General features: G+C 42.7%; 1 protein-coding gene across 3 annotated transcripts in view; it reads right to left on the reverse strand.

The window, feature by feature from the left end:
* Positions 1-15,886, reverse strand: part of LOC126997071 (serine/threonine-protein kinase Kist-like) — a 29,539-nt gene that overhangs the window by 13,265 nt on the left and 388 nt on the right. Inside the window, exons 2-10 of one of the 3 annotated variants that reach the window (XR_007751885.1) lie at positions 11,357-11,528; positions 10,962-11,107; positions 10,125-10,269; positions 7,526-7,680; positions 7,001-7,119; positions 5,851-5,987; positions 5,565-5,734; positions 2,876-3,097; positions 1,699-1,826 (exon numbers count right to left, since the gene is read on the reverse strand). Coding sequence is in view for 2 of the 3 variants with exons in the window: in XM_050858120.1 (XP_050714077.1) it covers positions 2,883-3,097; positions 5,565-5,734; positions 5,851-5,987; positions 7,001-7,119; positions 7,526-7,680; positions 10,125-10,269; positions 10,962-11,107; positions 11,357-11,460 (1,191 nt within the window). In the remaining variant the exon portion in view is untranslated. Of the gene's footprint in view, positions 1-1,698; positions 1,827-2,786; positions 3,098-5,564; positions 5,735-5,850; positions 5,988-7,000; positions 7,120-7,525; positions 7,681-10,124; positions 10,270-10,961; positions 11,108-11,356; positions 11,529-11,803; positions 11,863-15,886 lie in introns of those variants that run through there. The other 2 variants (XM_050858120.1, XM_050858119.1) reach the window with 2 other exon arrangements.

Consider the following 15,886-nt stretch of genomic DNA (forward strand, 5'->3'; position numbering starts at 1 on the left):
CCTAATGGTCCTTTGTTCACAGGTCTAAGAGTCCTGCTGCTCCTCTTTGCTATCACCAATGATGGAACACTTTAAAGGATAAACAGAACGGAGTGATAACAATTGAGTCAGTATTGAGCTTAGTAATATAAGAAGGGTAAGGGTAGTAGCACAGTATGAAGATCAAGCAGGGAAGAGAAACACGCCTCCACTCTTTGGCTATCATCAAACCTTGTCAGCTTTCAGGTAGTGAGCGACTTTCCTTTAAATAAAAGCCTCCACAGTGTTGCCAATAGTATGTGAGCAAAAGTCTGTACTGCAGTAGTTCCTATACTTTTTTCTTTTTTTTTTACAGAAAAGGAGACAGTTCAAGGGCGTGAAAAAAAAATAATGAAAAAAAAAAACCCATTACTCACTGCTCCTGAATAGAGTACAGAGTTCTGCTGTTCTGCCCTTTCATGATAATCACTTTTTTTTTTTTCGTTGGGGATATACCCCAAGGGAGGAAGGCGGTGCATGCCGCACAACCACCCAGACGGCTGGTAGAGAGATACCCAATTATTTCAAGGAGGAGGCCCAACAACGGGGCTGAGGGTGTCTTTGTGAAAACAAAAGTAGAAACAAGTGTTGCTGCAGGATGCACCTCATCAATGATGCAATGAAAAAAAGAGTAAGTCATTTTGAGACAAAATTGCACTGATGGCCACTAGTTCCATTTTTTTGCGTTCTGTCTATGGCACCGGTAGGCTTTCTTGGTGGGGCCTGATGGTCGGCCCCAGCCAGCAGTGGTGCAGGCAAGTGTTTATAGTGGTGCCATCTTGCTTGGCTCATGCTGTTCCTTGGAGCTCATCTTCAATCCTCCTCTTAGAGAGACAATCTAGAGTCCAGGTTTATAGGTGGTCTTCAGGACAGCATGTAGGTAGTCTTAGGCCACTCAGCATTGACTGAAAAATTTCAGCTTGTGGCAGCAGGCCGGATGCAAACCCAGGTCCTCCTGGTTGCCAAGCCAGCCCGCTAACCACTCATCCCCCCCCCCCCCTTCCTGGGGGAGGTAAGCAAGAAGAATGCCAAAAGGGCTCAAGCTGTCAGGCAATGAATGGAGCATCGACTCCTCTAATATTAATATTGAATAACATATTGATGGTTGATCATTTACTAAGATGAGTTGCACAGAGAGCATACCAATTAGTCTGAGGTAGTCAGAATGCCATTACCTCCCTCAAATCAAACATTCATACCGAATGACTGATCAGTAAAGCTACATGTTCACACAAGCCCAACAGGGTGAGTGGCGAGTGCAAAGGTAGGGTAAATATGGCTGGAAGCCACGCACCCTCACCTGCCAGTCATTGGTCCCAACCTGTTTCAGGGAACACAAACCATATCCAAATCATCAAGGATGGATACCACTGATGCCCAAGCAGGTACCTAAGCAGGAATTATATGAGTTGTTCCCAGGATAAGTTGCTTATTATTTGCATGTTTCTCCTTTGCTTCTGCATTATCTAATTATTGAACTTGGTATGTGTGGTGTTTTACTTTATAATACAAACTTAAAAGTGATTCCTGGTACTAATGAGGTCATCTAATTAGAGCCATGTGACAGCCCTTACTTGTAAAACATGAGCCCCATAGCCATGCAGAGTTTAACCATTTGATTTCCTGATATAAATATTGTGACAGGAATGAAAAAAAAGTAAAACTTTTCATTTCCCTTACCTTGGCATCAGTCTAGACTTATTCTAGAGCATACACTCCTAGCCAAAGTCAAAACACTTCTGTACATGACAACACATCCTGGTCTGGCAAGATGGCCTCACTCAGCCGTTGGTTATCAAGTCTTACATCTGTTCCCCCGCAAAAAAACATAAATTAATCAAGGTAATGTGACAAAATTAGAAATAAAACATTGATTCTTAGGGCACATGCCATATGCTGCTTATGTCTCTTTATCATAATAGAAAGGTTGACCTTGAAGGCAAGTGCGACAGCTAGTACTGCACACTCAAGAAATGCCTGCATCTTAATGAAAACCAACATTCGCAGGTTATCTTCACTCTCAGTATCCATTGCAGCACACTAATGTTTAACCCAGTAGCAGCGGGAATCATGTTTCTTAATGGTCCCTCCAAGCGAGAAAAATGAGAAAAAATCACCCCTCACACAAACCTTTTCATAATATATATCAAAGCATTTGTGATCAGATTATATATCATCTATTTTGGGGGGTTTATATCATGCCACAAATTTGGCCTGTCGCTGCTACCGGGTTAAGGTACTTTTCATTTTTTGTTGATTGTAGTGACTCGTGTCATTAAGATTTCTGCCTAATGTCATATTCATCTTTGTTTTATGACAAGCCAAAATTTCTGTATGGGAGCCCTCTTTCCCTACCATGATACTGTATATCCCACAAAGCTTGATGGCTGGCAGCCATTTACAGTGATGCACAACCCCTAGGCAAACACTGCAGGGCTCTAGGCTATGCTGATGATAAGAAGTGAAACAAATCATTTTCTTTATGTAAAGGTATTGTATGAGGGACACATTTTACAATGCTCAGCTTGGAGTAATGTACTGACCAGTGCATTACATCAGACAGTAAATATGCTTGCACTCATTCATCTTTCACACCTTTCCCCAACATGGTGAGTTGCCCTTCCTTCAGCAGTCTGTCTGTGCAGATCTCATATACCTATTGTGACATTACACAGCCATTCCTATACTATTCATCACTGTTCTGCATCCTAGAATAATAACTTCAACCTTTCTTGGGTGGGTTACTTTTCATGATAAATGAAAGAATATTCATACAAAAAATTTAATATAATTTGTACTCCATCAAGCTTTGGACACAATGAGCAATAGCTCTGTGATTAAACACACACGCACACACCTCAGCCTCAGAAGAGCTCCCTCCTGGCCCAACAGTCGGGGGGGAAAAAAGTGGGCAGCAGCATGTGGCCACAGAAGGTGATGCCTGTCAGGTAGTCTAGGGCCTCCTCTGCCTGCATTTGACTGTGGAAACGAACATAGAAGTGGCCCAGTGAGGCCTCCAGGTGGTGGTCCTGCACCATCCCATGTCTGGCACAGAGGCTCAGCAGTTGATTTTTCACCTCTGAAAGGGGGTGACACTGGTGTCATATTACAACAAGCTACATTTCTGTAATCTTACATCAAACTCTGTCTGCGCTTCCTCTTTCATGATCATTTTTACTTTACCCTTTTGTATAAGATTATTCAGTAACACCCTGCTTTACATCATTTCAACATGTGTCAAATTAGATTTTACTGTTCTAGAGTAAATTTGTTTTCAGCAAAGACCATTATGTCCGACTTTATGCCACTCAGCAATGTAGTCTATACCAAACAGGAAATAAACATTTCTCCTTAAATATGAATTTAAAATTAAATGAATTACAAGTAGTCCTCAAGTTACTATGTATGTGACTTACGACCACTTGCACTTACAACCAGACTAATAATAATAAATGTTTAAGTAATGATTATCATTTTGAATGTCCCGCCATGGGTATAGCAGCAGTTTGTTTATGCAGCGCTCCCGAGCCTCCCCCCCCAACCCCACTGCCATGATCACATGCTGGCCCCACCCCAGCCGGGCTGGGGTAAGGCAGGTATGTGGAAGGGTAGGTGGGCTGGACCAGCCCACCCATCCTCCCCCCTCAGTTGTCTTTGGAACTCAAACTGTAGGTACTACCCATACTGCAGTCACTAGATGCTACTCTAGCAGTTTATAGGCCTACAGCCTACTGTACAAGCTTACAGCTAGTTCTACAAGATGTCAGTTGGCTAACAAAATGGCATCCCACAACAACAGCACCCTCACAATATTCCTGAAGCAGCTCCTACAGGTGACCGTTTACTGGAAACAGAAATCATACTTAAACAAAACATTCACAGAAGGGAAGATGCAGCAGAGGTGACACTGGCCACTCATAAAACTATGACATGTCCTTTGTATAGTTACAAGCATTGCCCCCCCTCACAACAACTCAGTAGGGTCATTTGGCTGACGCTGCCATCTTGGCAAAACTTGCTAGATCAATTTTGTAACATTGCGCAACGTTGTGTGGCTAAAGGGCCAACAGGGCTGAGATGAGGCGAGCTCATGAGGACAGAGGTGGGTTAGAGGGGAGGGTAGGAGGTGTGGGAACACTGCTCTATCCACAGCAAGACATATGAATAGTATTTAATTTTATTGTTTAATGTAAATTTCGACTTACGACCAATCTGACTTACGACCAGCTTGTTGGTCCCAAACTCTGTCCAAACATAAAAACTACCTGTACATGAAAATTAAAATAAAAATTCTAAAGAAACACATCTCAGCAGCACACTTAAGATTAACTAAAACAAGTTATTAGAAGACTTGCATTACTTGTCAACAAATGACACACTGTCAGCAATGGTCACGAAGTGTCTACCATTATCTTTATCAACTCAGGTGCTTAAGCATATCATACCATTCAAATTATTTACAAATGAATACATCTTTCTATAAAATTCAGATAATAAAAATATGAAAAGGGTAAAAAAAATTAAAAATCAATCATAACTATAAACAGCTGCACTGCAGATACACATAGACAAACAGACGACTGGTTGGCAGCAGCGATGAGGCGTTTTCCAGTGTTTTGAGTCATTTTAACCCCTTCTTTACTGCAGTACTGTTTTGAAGTACGTGTGTACCATGTGGAAAAGCGTCCTTGTGGTACTCACCGAAATGAGTGTGGTACGCACGTACCACACTCATACTTGGCCATGTTTGGTCAAGCCCTGTGTGAAGATCTTAGCTTTTCAGACCCCAAGTTGGCAGCATTCTCGAGAAACATAAACAATAGGTAGCATGAACCATTACTTGTAGCCACCCATCTATCAAGTCACACCCAGTGGCCAATCATTTACAGAGACCATTTCTCATGCAGAATAATTAGGATAATATTATTACCCCAGACCATCCAAGATCTTACATTTTCTATGATCCCGCTGCTGGAGTGAATGATATTTGGCTGCTTGCTGGGGATAATAGAATCCCCTCCCTGAGATAACAGTGATAAAGATTATGACTATGAGAAAGACTGCGAGGAGTTACTGGAAGACTTTCAAGATTAGTATGACTTAGAATGATCCTGAGACAGAGGTGGAGAACACTGAAACTAGCAGACAGTGTTACCAGAGGAGACTTACTGTCAGCAAGTTTGAAGGAGCGGTCTTGTAAGATAGCCTCACGTGAGGCGCTGGGGGCTGCGGTACTGCAGGAGAACGCTTTGTTTACATCAGCAGGGAGCCACAGTACGGAAGGGGTTAAGGCCTTATGTTTGATTTACATCAATAACCAAGTTATGCCACAGCTTTTCGAACCAATTAATGATGTAGGGCAGGTAAGACTGCATGTGTACTTACATCTTACAGGCTTCCTAAAATAAAAGTTTCCATTCAATTACCTCTATCTCAATGACACTTTGCCATCCCACTTCATGAAGTTTTCCAACAATACTCTTAAACAGTTATCCATCTATCTAGTTCCTAGGAAAAACCTCCAAGCATCTGTCACCGCAACTCACCATATGCCAGGGTTGGGATGGGGTGTGGGTCTGTCACCCTCAAGAAGCGCACCACACGGGTGGGAAGGCGCAGGAGGTCACCAGTGGTGGGTCGAGGGTGCCGCTGCAGCCATGGGTCCTCCAGCAGACTCCTCACCTCGGCTCTATCCTCAGGACACACCTGAATGCATCTGAGGGATTAGAATCTTTTACTATATGTTATGTTCAGAGGCATAGCTAGGCTCCATTTAATGGGTAGGCACAAGGTAGGCTCTCTATTTAAGAGACAAACGGTCATAAACTTTACCTTCTGAGAAATTTGAAGCAGTCATCAAGGAATTGTCTGGAGTTGCTTGTTCTTACAGAAGTGAGGGCACAGCGCAGGCGTTCCTCGGCATCATCATATCGTGAACCCAATGGGAACAGCAGTTGGTTTATCAGGCACTGAAAAACAACAACCCATTCTTCTGTCACCTCACAGTCATGCAAGTATTTGTCAAGGACAGATTGCATTGACTATATCAGCATTGCTTCCTCCTGTGAGTTTTTCAAGCTAAATGAGGGCGCCTCCTTTGTTACCGGAACATGAAGAGGACGAGCCAAGTATTCGGCGATGGGGTTTCAAAATATTGAAAAATAAAGTGTGTGTGTGTGTGTGTGTGTGTGTGTATTTCACCACGGCCTGTCATGACTTGCACTCATAATCACCAACAAGTACCTTCCCAATTAAAGCAAGGCTCATTAGCCAATCTTTGGGTACTGCCAAAACCTCACAAACCACACACCCCATCCTCCTTGCTCAAGGGGGGACAGTAACCACCCCTACTCAGCGGAGAAAACCTGGCCTGAACGGGGCTTGAACCTCTGCCTGCCATGCCTCGAAGCCTGGCAGTGCAGTGCTATAACCGACTGAGCTATCAGAGTGGTGTAAATAATAATAATAATATTAAATGGTTTATTCATTTGTAGGCAGCCATAAGGCTGAAAATACACAAAAATACCATACATTGAGTTTCATGTGATGAGTAATGGAGGAAGTGGGGAAGGGTGGTGTGTGTGTGTGTGTGTGTGTGTGTGTGTGTGTGTGTGTGTGTGTGTGTGTGTGTGTGTGTGTGTGTGTGTGTGTGTGTGTGTGTGTGTTGGGGGTGGAGGGGTCATGTGATCATGGAAGTGTTAATGACCCTCACAAGAGTCGGTATCGCACTAAGCCGATATCTGTCCGTGCGAGTTTTGACCGGGACGAGAATATTGTGGTGTCTTGTGGGTCTTGTGGGGGGAGGGAGGGCGGGTAGGAGTAGATCTCTATGACGGGGGTTGTGGAGGAGGGACTTGCCGAATATGGTTAGGTTTGTCTGGTATCAGTCCAGTAGGGTGGGCATATTCAGCTGGGTGAGTGCATGCTCGTGTGTGTGTGTGTGTGTGTGTGTGTGTGTGTGTGTGTGTTTATGTCTGCTTACCTCTGCCACAACACAGCCAACACTCCATACATCAGCAGCTGGTCCTGGTTGCTTTGCTGGATCTGTCTTGCCCTCAGCCACTGCTCTGTTCCACACAACACATTCCGGAGCTTGGTATCCTGAATGGAAGTTAAGGAAAATAGGGAAAATGAAGGATGGAAATAGATAATGTTACTGGTTACAAACTGAAGTTGAGAAAAAGGAAAGTTAGGGAAGAAAAGCAACACACAATGCTAATGGTTATGGAAGGAGAAAGGATGAAGCAAGGAGAGGAAACAGTTGTACACAATACATATAAGATAGTTAATTACCAGTACACAAGACATAGCTGCTCTATAGAGGAACCTAAAAAAAAAAGAAAAAGAAACCTGAAACCAATGATTATGAAGAGAGGGAAAGAAAATATATGGAGTAAACTAATCAACATAAAATATATACTTTGATCAAAAACAATGTATATGCACAACACATTACCCTAAGAGGTTATAGGAACACCAAACAAATGGCATTTTGTGACTGCCTCACCTTTGCTCTGGACTGCATGGGTGAGCTCCTCTGTGGTGGTGAAGCTCACGCCAAAGTCTATGAGTTTGAAGGTGGCCGATTCAGGATCCCACAGAATGTTGGGGGGCTTGAGGTCACCATGTACCACTCCCTTGTCATGGAGGTGCTGCAGTGCCCTAGAGAGAATTAAAAAGTTACATATAAAGAAGCACAGCCTCCAAATACCCAAAGGTCAATGCAAGGTGGTAATGCAGCTGAGCCAAGACTGTCGCCATTGCAAAGTAACTAAGATACAGGTACTGCATTGCTGGATGACCTCCTACTGCTGGGCCTCCCGTACCTTGGCTCGAAAGCCTAGGAGCATGGGAAGCCGCACACTGCTGATGCACCAGCCATTCTCTGAATTAAAGCTGAAGGTGCATCATATGCAGCTAGTAATATTTATATATGTGTATTATATGTACTTTGTGAGGGCACTGCAGATACAGTGATCCACCATGCCCATCCCCCCCAACTCACAAGCTTACCTCTGGTCATGTCACCAGAGATCCATTTTAGCTAACCAAACCAGGTAAGTATGTAAATATAGTGGCAGTGGAGGAAGCACTCAGGCACTTGAGCAGGGAACAAAAGCCAGCAAATCTGCTCACCATAACCGACTGAAGTGCTAACTTACAGTTGTGTGTACAGGTAACTCAAAAACAATGTAAATCAAGCAAGAGGTAGGTTTCTATCAAAAACTAAATATTCACTTCATTCAATGGAGAGAGAGAGAGACAGAGAGAGAGACAGAGAGAGAGAGAGAGACAGAGACAGAGACAGAGTACATATATCCTTAATGGGTATATGTATTGGATGAATAGATGAGTTATTAATTAAATATGTCCTAACAGATTGAACGGGCGTCAGTCACATCCAAGGGGGCATACAAGATGCCGAGTCTCGCCCCCCGTTCCTGTTGCAAGCATAGAATCCACCGTTCCTGTTTTCTTCTTTGCAGCACCATCCCTTCTAACCATCTTTCTGGGGGACATAGTTAAAGCACAAAGAAGTCACACTGTAGTGCTGAAAACACGACACAAGTGCACGGATGCTATTTCTACGAGTTTATAACGCGGACTGAGACTAGAACCGTCATCTTGCGGTCAAAAATTACCCTAGACCAAGCGAGAATTAACCCCAATTCTTGCAAAATTTTTGCATTTCTTGTTCTGGCGTGTCAGATTTTAAAGAATTCCCCCCAATTTTTGGCAAGAATCGGGGGTCCTGCCTTAGCCACGGTGGGGCTGGGTACGGTCACTGTTTTGCTGGCTGCAACTCTATAGGCCTATGGCAATGATCAATTCCTGAGCTTCCTATTGGTAACCCTGCCTGGTGGGGGTGGACATAGAGTTCACGAGGTTACTGTTGTATTACTGCTGCACCACAGACCATTTTAAAGCATCACTGTATGATAAGTAAAATCTTCCCGGTAAGAAAATGTCGTCATCGTTAGAAACAAGAAATTGAAACAAAGCCATTTGTCAAAAATTGGAGAAAAGGACGTTTTAAAAACTCCGTCGCATGCAACGACGCTAAGTAGCAACTGAAATACTTCTAATGAACTGTAGATCCCGTAATTGTGACTAAATTAATGTGTGTTGTCCTTGATGACTGACAAACTGACAAACTGGTGGTGGTTCATTCAATCATATCGACAAAATAGAGTGCTCTGGCAGATTACAGGAGAGGTGAAAAACAGTCTCAAGAATGGGGGGTCGTTCAAGACCATATTGTCAGATGACGCCTTAGGGTTGCAAACTTGCCACCCTTTCCTTAAAATACGGAACACCATTTGTTCCGTATTTGCCTGCCTGAATGCTTAAGCAGATAAAATTCAGTGTTTTAAAAATGTAGTGAGCACATTTTTCAGTGAACCACAAAACAAGTTCTAAAATTATGTTTGTCAAGGGTCATCCTGAGATATGTGTAAAATACGCGTCAAAACGTCTCTTCCCCCCTTCCTCTTGCCTTCACCAGCAGCGGCTGTCAGTCATGGTAGGCCAGAGAAATTTTAGGGTTGCCATCCGTTCCTTAAAATATGGATTCGTTCTGTATTGGAGGATGGGATGCTGTGTTCCTTATTTGTTTTAGATCAAGGTGGCACCCTTAACCGGGACTCTATTCCCATTGTCTTCTGCACTGAGCACTCTCGTTTTGCAGCGAACAATGGGAACCCACGCTAATGTCTTCGACTTGTACAAAGAGACACGTCAATCCTCGTCAAAAGACCGACCTGGTCAGCAAGGCTGACGCAAACCGATACTCAGTCATTTAGTGATTTCCAGAGAAAAATACCATCTCTGTAATAAACAGCATCATAATTTGTCCAGAAATAAGCAGTTAGTATCTCAAAATTAGTAGGCTACCTTGTCGTGAATAACCCCCTATTTCAGTTTTAATTTTATTTAGATTCAAAATATTCTGAAATCCGAGAAAATCCAAAAATGCGCAACACTGTCGGCCCCAGGAATTTTGGATAAGGGCTTCTCAACCTGTGCTTGATTTACACCTTACTTGTTATCAATAACTTATTTAGAACTGTTGCACCCCATGTCCCTTCCTCTTCCAAATTACCCACCTCAGTAGATGAGTGGTGAGGGTGATGGCAAACCAGGGGGAGCAGGCCAGGCGGTCATCACCGATCACTTCCCTAAGGGTGGGGCCAAGCAGCTCCTGCACCAGAATGTCTCGCCCCTCCCATTGCAGCTCCCCAAAATGCCTCACTGCAACAACAACAATATGCTAATTTTATGATCTAGTCAATCAGTGAATTTAATATGAAAATCACATTTTTGGGGGGTTATTTGGGTGGACTTAGCTAAGTAAGTCAAAAGTGAGGTTACTATACTTGGCAGGCTTAAGTAACCTATTTGATGAGGTCAGAATATTTTGCTGGGTGGAATCAAATACTTGAGAATATTATGGGGGACCAATTAAATGTTACAATTTTCTTCACATACAAATGTTGAAAGATTTCAAAATTTAGCAGGTCAGCGTGCCTGGTTACGACTCCGTAGGCCCAAATTCAAATCCCAACCCAGGCAATTGCCGTGCAGCTCACCCAGCTGTTCATTCCCCCTTTCAGGCTAGTTGATAAATGGGTACCTGGGAAAGGTAAACTGTGGCAATCCCGAATTTCACATTGGCCCGTGTCCCAGGGTAACTTGTTCTTAGCTACCAAAGGCTCAAAGGGCCAATGGTTCAGAGATGAGAACCACAGCCATGTACAGCTATAGTGTATACTCCTGGATTTACGTTTACCTTCATATGAATGCAATAAAAGATAATTGCATGCATATTCTGAAAGAATTACCTTCCTTGCTTCACTACCTTCCCATGCCTAAAATAACAGTACCTCCCAATGCCTAAAATAACAATGGAAACACATCAGACAGAGGTAGCCACATAACACTACCTAAAGGTGCTCCTGGAGCTGCCAAAGACTTGAGGAAGAACAGCTCCCTCTGCAGTGCTCCCTGGTACTGCTGGTGTCGTCGGAACACCTTCACCGCCACCAAGTCCCCCTGCAGTAGGTCCTCACCTACATACACTTCGCAGCATCTGGAACATGTTGGAATAGAAAACATTACACATGATCAGCAGTATGAGCCAAAAGAGCCTGTACAATCAAAAATTATTTCCTGATGATGTTATTCATTTCTGCTAGTAGAAATGGCAAAACAGTGCTAAAATAATGAGAGCTAAAGTTTGGGTACAGTTAAAACTACCAATCATAAATTACCCAAAATTGCAACAAAATTCAAACGATACATAGGCTTAAGGGAGAGCAAGAAAGCAAGGGCAACCCACCTGCCCACAGCTTTCCCATAAAGAACCTTGAACCTCCCGAATGGTGCCACCAGTTCCAGGCCTTTTGGCAACTCCTGGAACTGGAAAACTGAGGCCAAGGTCATTCTTAAGGGCTCTTCAATGGTGTAGTATAAGGTTCATACTCTTGACTTGAAAGATACAAAAGGGTTACCTGAAAAAAGAATTACTAAGGTTCATTCAATAATAAAAAAAATGTATATATTAATGGATCATTCAAGATTGTTTCTATTCTTAAAGTTTCTCTTCCAATGTGAGGTAAGTGGTGTTATAAATACTTAATATATATATATATATATATATATATATATATATATATATATATATATATATATATATATATATATATATATATATATATATATATATATATATATATATATAAGTTCCTCCATGGAAGTGAGACTGAATTAAAATTCTAGTCCTTACTGTCAGCACGCAGCCCACCTCCATTTTGGGCTGGTCGATAAATGAGGGCCTGGGGAAACCTGGGGAAGGTAAATTGTGGTAACCCGAATGCCACACTGGCCTTGTGTCCTGAGGTAATGGGTTATCTCCAGCCACAAGTTCAAGGGCAAATGTGGCAGAGATGAGCACCGAGGCCACACACGGCTTTAGAATGTGCCTCCAAATTTACCTTTGCTCCTACTTTTGGTATATGGGGAAAGCATCATTTCCACACCCAATACACTTAAATGGTGGCCATCATTTATATAATCACTCACTGTGGTCTGGTCAACCAGAAATTGTTTATTTAATCAGATTCTTCGGGACCACAATTTTGAATGCTTTACTTCAATTTCTTGGGTTCTGTGACTGGTCTTGCAACATGGCAGCACACCTCTTGGTTGTGAGATAATGTCAATAGTCCTAAATGAGCTGCTATGAAAGCCACACCAAGTATTTCCTGAAAAAATACAGGAAAACACAGTGGCAAGGTAGGTGGAAAGGATTGGAGGGAGAGTGAAGATTGTTCCAAGTACAGTACTGAGCAGTGAGTAATGTGTGTGACAAGACGTGTGCTGCGCGTGCTCCACGTAGAACCAGCTGTGTTGACAATGGCTGCCAGGCACAGGATCAGGGACGTGAGAGATTGGTGTTACGTCTGTGAGGATTTTACAAGCAAAGCGTCAAAATGGATCGGATGCTGTTTGTGTCCTAAATAGTGCCATGTGAAATGTACTCATCTGATGGGAGATCTCCACCAGATCGAGGGCCTCGTTGCAAACAACACCTGCATGCAGCTCTCCTGTTTTGGCGGATTTCTGCTTGATTTCGCTTGCTACCACCTCCCATCTGTTGCTGTGAGCTACATAAAGGTCCATTGGACTGTCCAGTGCATTTTGGATTTGGAGGGTTGTGGACTTAGCCCTGTGGTTTTAAATGACACGCAAGGTAGCCAAGCAGAGCCCCTCTGGTTGGCACGCCTCGCTGCTGCGCATGCGCAATGCGAGGAGAGTGACATTTTGCGACGTCATGGGTACGTCACTTCCCATGCTGCCACGAGTCACCAGTGTAGCATTGGGGCGTTGACATCCCTATGTGTGCACCATGGAGTACTCTGTACTCTGGTACTTCGCGCTGATCAAGCAGATTTTGCAGGAGGCAGCTGGGCTGACGTTGCAAAGAGGAGGAGGAAAGTAAAGAAGAATCTCCTTGTTGTTAAGGCATCTGATCAAGATAAAAAGGCTACTGAGATGAAAAATGAAGTTTCCCAGGCATTACAAGGCATTCAGATTGCTGATTCAAGATTCACGAATTGAGGTAATATTATTATGAACTTTGATAATGAGAACAGAAAGAATGAAGCAGCCCCAAAACTGGAAACTGTAGAGCAAGTTTGCACTAAAAGCATGGAAAATTAAGGCCAAAGATCATGATTTGTAATGTGCATTGGGAGGAGATCCAGGATAAGATAACTGAGGCACTGTTAAACAGGAATGAGTTCTTACACTCAATTCCAGGAGTTGAGAGGAAAACTGAGAAGATATATACCAAGCCTGCTGCAGGTGGCACAATTCATTATATTTAGAAATGTGATCCAACTGTTAGAGAGCTGATTCACAAGCGTCGCGACAAGATAAAACTAGAATGGGGAGTGTATACTGTGAGAGATAGATACTATGCAATTTGTTATCACTGTCAAAGATACGGCCATCTTATGGCCAACTGTACTGCCAAGAACAATGGAGAAGCCCAAAGATGTTACAAACGTGCCCAAGATTATAAATTAAAGGATTGCAACATGGCTGAGAAGAAATGTATAAATTGTGTGAGGTACAAGAAGCCTGGAATCAATCACTCTGCAAATGATCAGTATTGTATAGTTCTTCAGACTGAAATTGAGAGAATTCATAACATAACTAATCACAGCTATTAACCCAGTAGCAGCAGGGATCATGTTTCTTAATGGTCCCTCAAAGCGAGAAAAATGAGAAAAAATCACCCCTCACACAAACCATTTCATAATATAAATATCAAAGCATTTGTGATCAGATTATGTATCATCTATTTTTGGGGGGTTATATCATGGCACAAATTTGGCCCGTCGCTGCTACCAGGTTAATTGGTGTTTGGGACTCGAAGGTAAATTGTATCTGTTAAATTTTCAGGGAGCTGTAAAGTAATCATTGGATATTTAATTGTGATACTATAAAGAAAATATCAGATATATGAAAAAGGAGACAATGGATATTTGTGATACAATAAAAAGGAAAGATATTGATATTAGTATGAACCTAAATATGGCCAAGTGACTATGATGATGTCAAGTTTATTAACAGGACATCAGAAGGCTACTCAAGAAAGCAAGCAAGACTCACTCATTCACTATGACATTACAAATAAATGCATCGAGGAATATTTTTTGAGGCTAACATCATAATTGCTGACAGCCCTGCAGAGCGTTGCACAGTCAGCGGAGCGGGACCTTAAAAACCTCATCAATGGTAAATGGTAAACAATGACAGCAGTGATAATACATTGTGAGCAGTGACAGCAGCAGTTAATGATGCAGAGTGTGATGGTGTCAATTCATCATCTAAACTGCACTCTATTACATCTCACCACACCACCATTCCTCACTTTCCCATAATCATCCTGCACCAGCTTTTCCTACTTCGTCACATGAACCTTCATGTTTCAATGCTGTTTCCCCATGTCTTAATTTCTCTCCTACTCTCACACATCCTGCCTTCAAATCCTCACCCTTTATCCTCATCACCATATCCTGAGCTCTCAGCTCACAATCCTTTCAAAACCTTCCACCATCCCCATCCAGCTCTGTGGAGGACTATAAGAGTAGAGATTTGAGTAAAGGGGCTGTTACATTGGGCAAATTTTCTGTGGATCTTCAGTCATAAAATCATTGTTTTTTGCCTACGTGGACATACTCCCGTCATCTTCCTATCTCACTTGCCCTGCACTCTCTCAGCATTTCGTGGTCTTGACCAACATTTTCACAACAACAAGTATGGCTGATGTCCCTGTTCCCACCCCCGTTTTCACTCAAAGTGCCGTTGCTTTGGCTCTAGTGACACTCAATTTATACAAGCAACAGAAAAAGAAAAGAATGTTGGGCGACAATGGCTTGCAAGAAGAGAGGAGTGCAGTCAAGTGATGCAACTGTTGCAAGAACTACGTCTAGAAGACGGGGAAGGCTACAGGCAGTGGATGAGTCCGCAAGGACCAATTTAATGAAATATTGAGCCTTGTAGAACCATCCATAGCCAAGAAAGACACAAGGCTTAGGAAACCAGTGTCTGCTGAGTTGAGACTGGCATTAACTCTGCACTGCCTTGCTACAGGTGAGTCATGCCAGGCTTAACAAGGGTAGGGGAGAAGGTGGTAATATGGACCAGGGTAGTAATATGAACCAGGCCATATCTCATACACTACACTCATACCTCCTCGCAGAAATAAGTCGCATATACATGGGGGGGGGGGGGGGTATATAAAGTTTGGTTGGAGTAGTTTAAATACGCTCCCCCACCCAAAACCCTCAATTTCCTACGGGTGTCCAAGTTAAACCTCTCTGCGAGCTATTTTGAGGTTGCGGGGGTGGGTGTTCAACACGCTTTGAATTTTTTTTTTTTTTTTTTTTTAAGTGATTCAATGATTTGCGACAGAAACAGTTTGCTGAGTATTTCATAGCACACCAAAAACTACCAGAAAAACATAAGTCTTGTCCACCAATGTGAGTTGGGTCCTAATCTGGACATTTACCATAATGTCAACCACTGGAACAATTTGGGTGTGATTCTGGAGTAACGCAAAGTAGAAGACACACAAACTAGAACAATCAACAAGAAAAAAGGTCCAGCAGTTAAAAAAAATAAGGCCCCTAGCATACATAACAACAAAATAATGCCAGCCACCAGAGCAATATGGGTGTGATTCTGGAGTAACACAAAGTAACACAAAATAAATAAGATAAGCATAGAACAATCAACAAAATATAAGGTCTGGCCATTAAGATATAAGGCCAAGCAAAGATGAACCAACAATATATCT

This window comes from Eriocheir sinensis, chromosome 11 (genome assembly GCF_024679095.1).
Source record: "Eriocheir sinensis breed Jianghai 21 chromosome 11, ASM2467909v1, whole genome shotgun sequence".
Taxonomy (NCBI): domain Eukaryota; kingdom Metazoa; phylum Arthropoda; class Malacostraca; order Decapoda; family Varunidae; genus Eriocheir; species Eriocheir sinensis.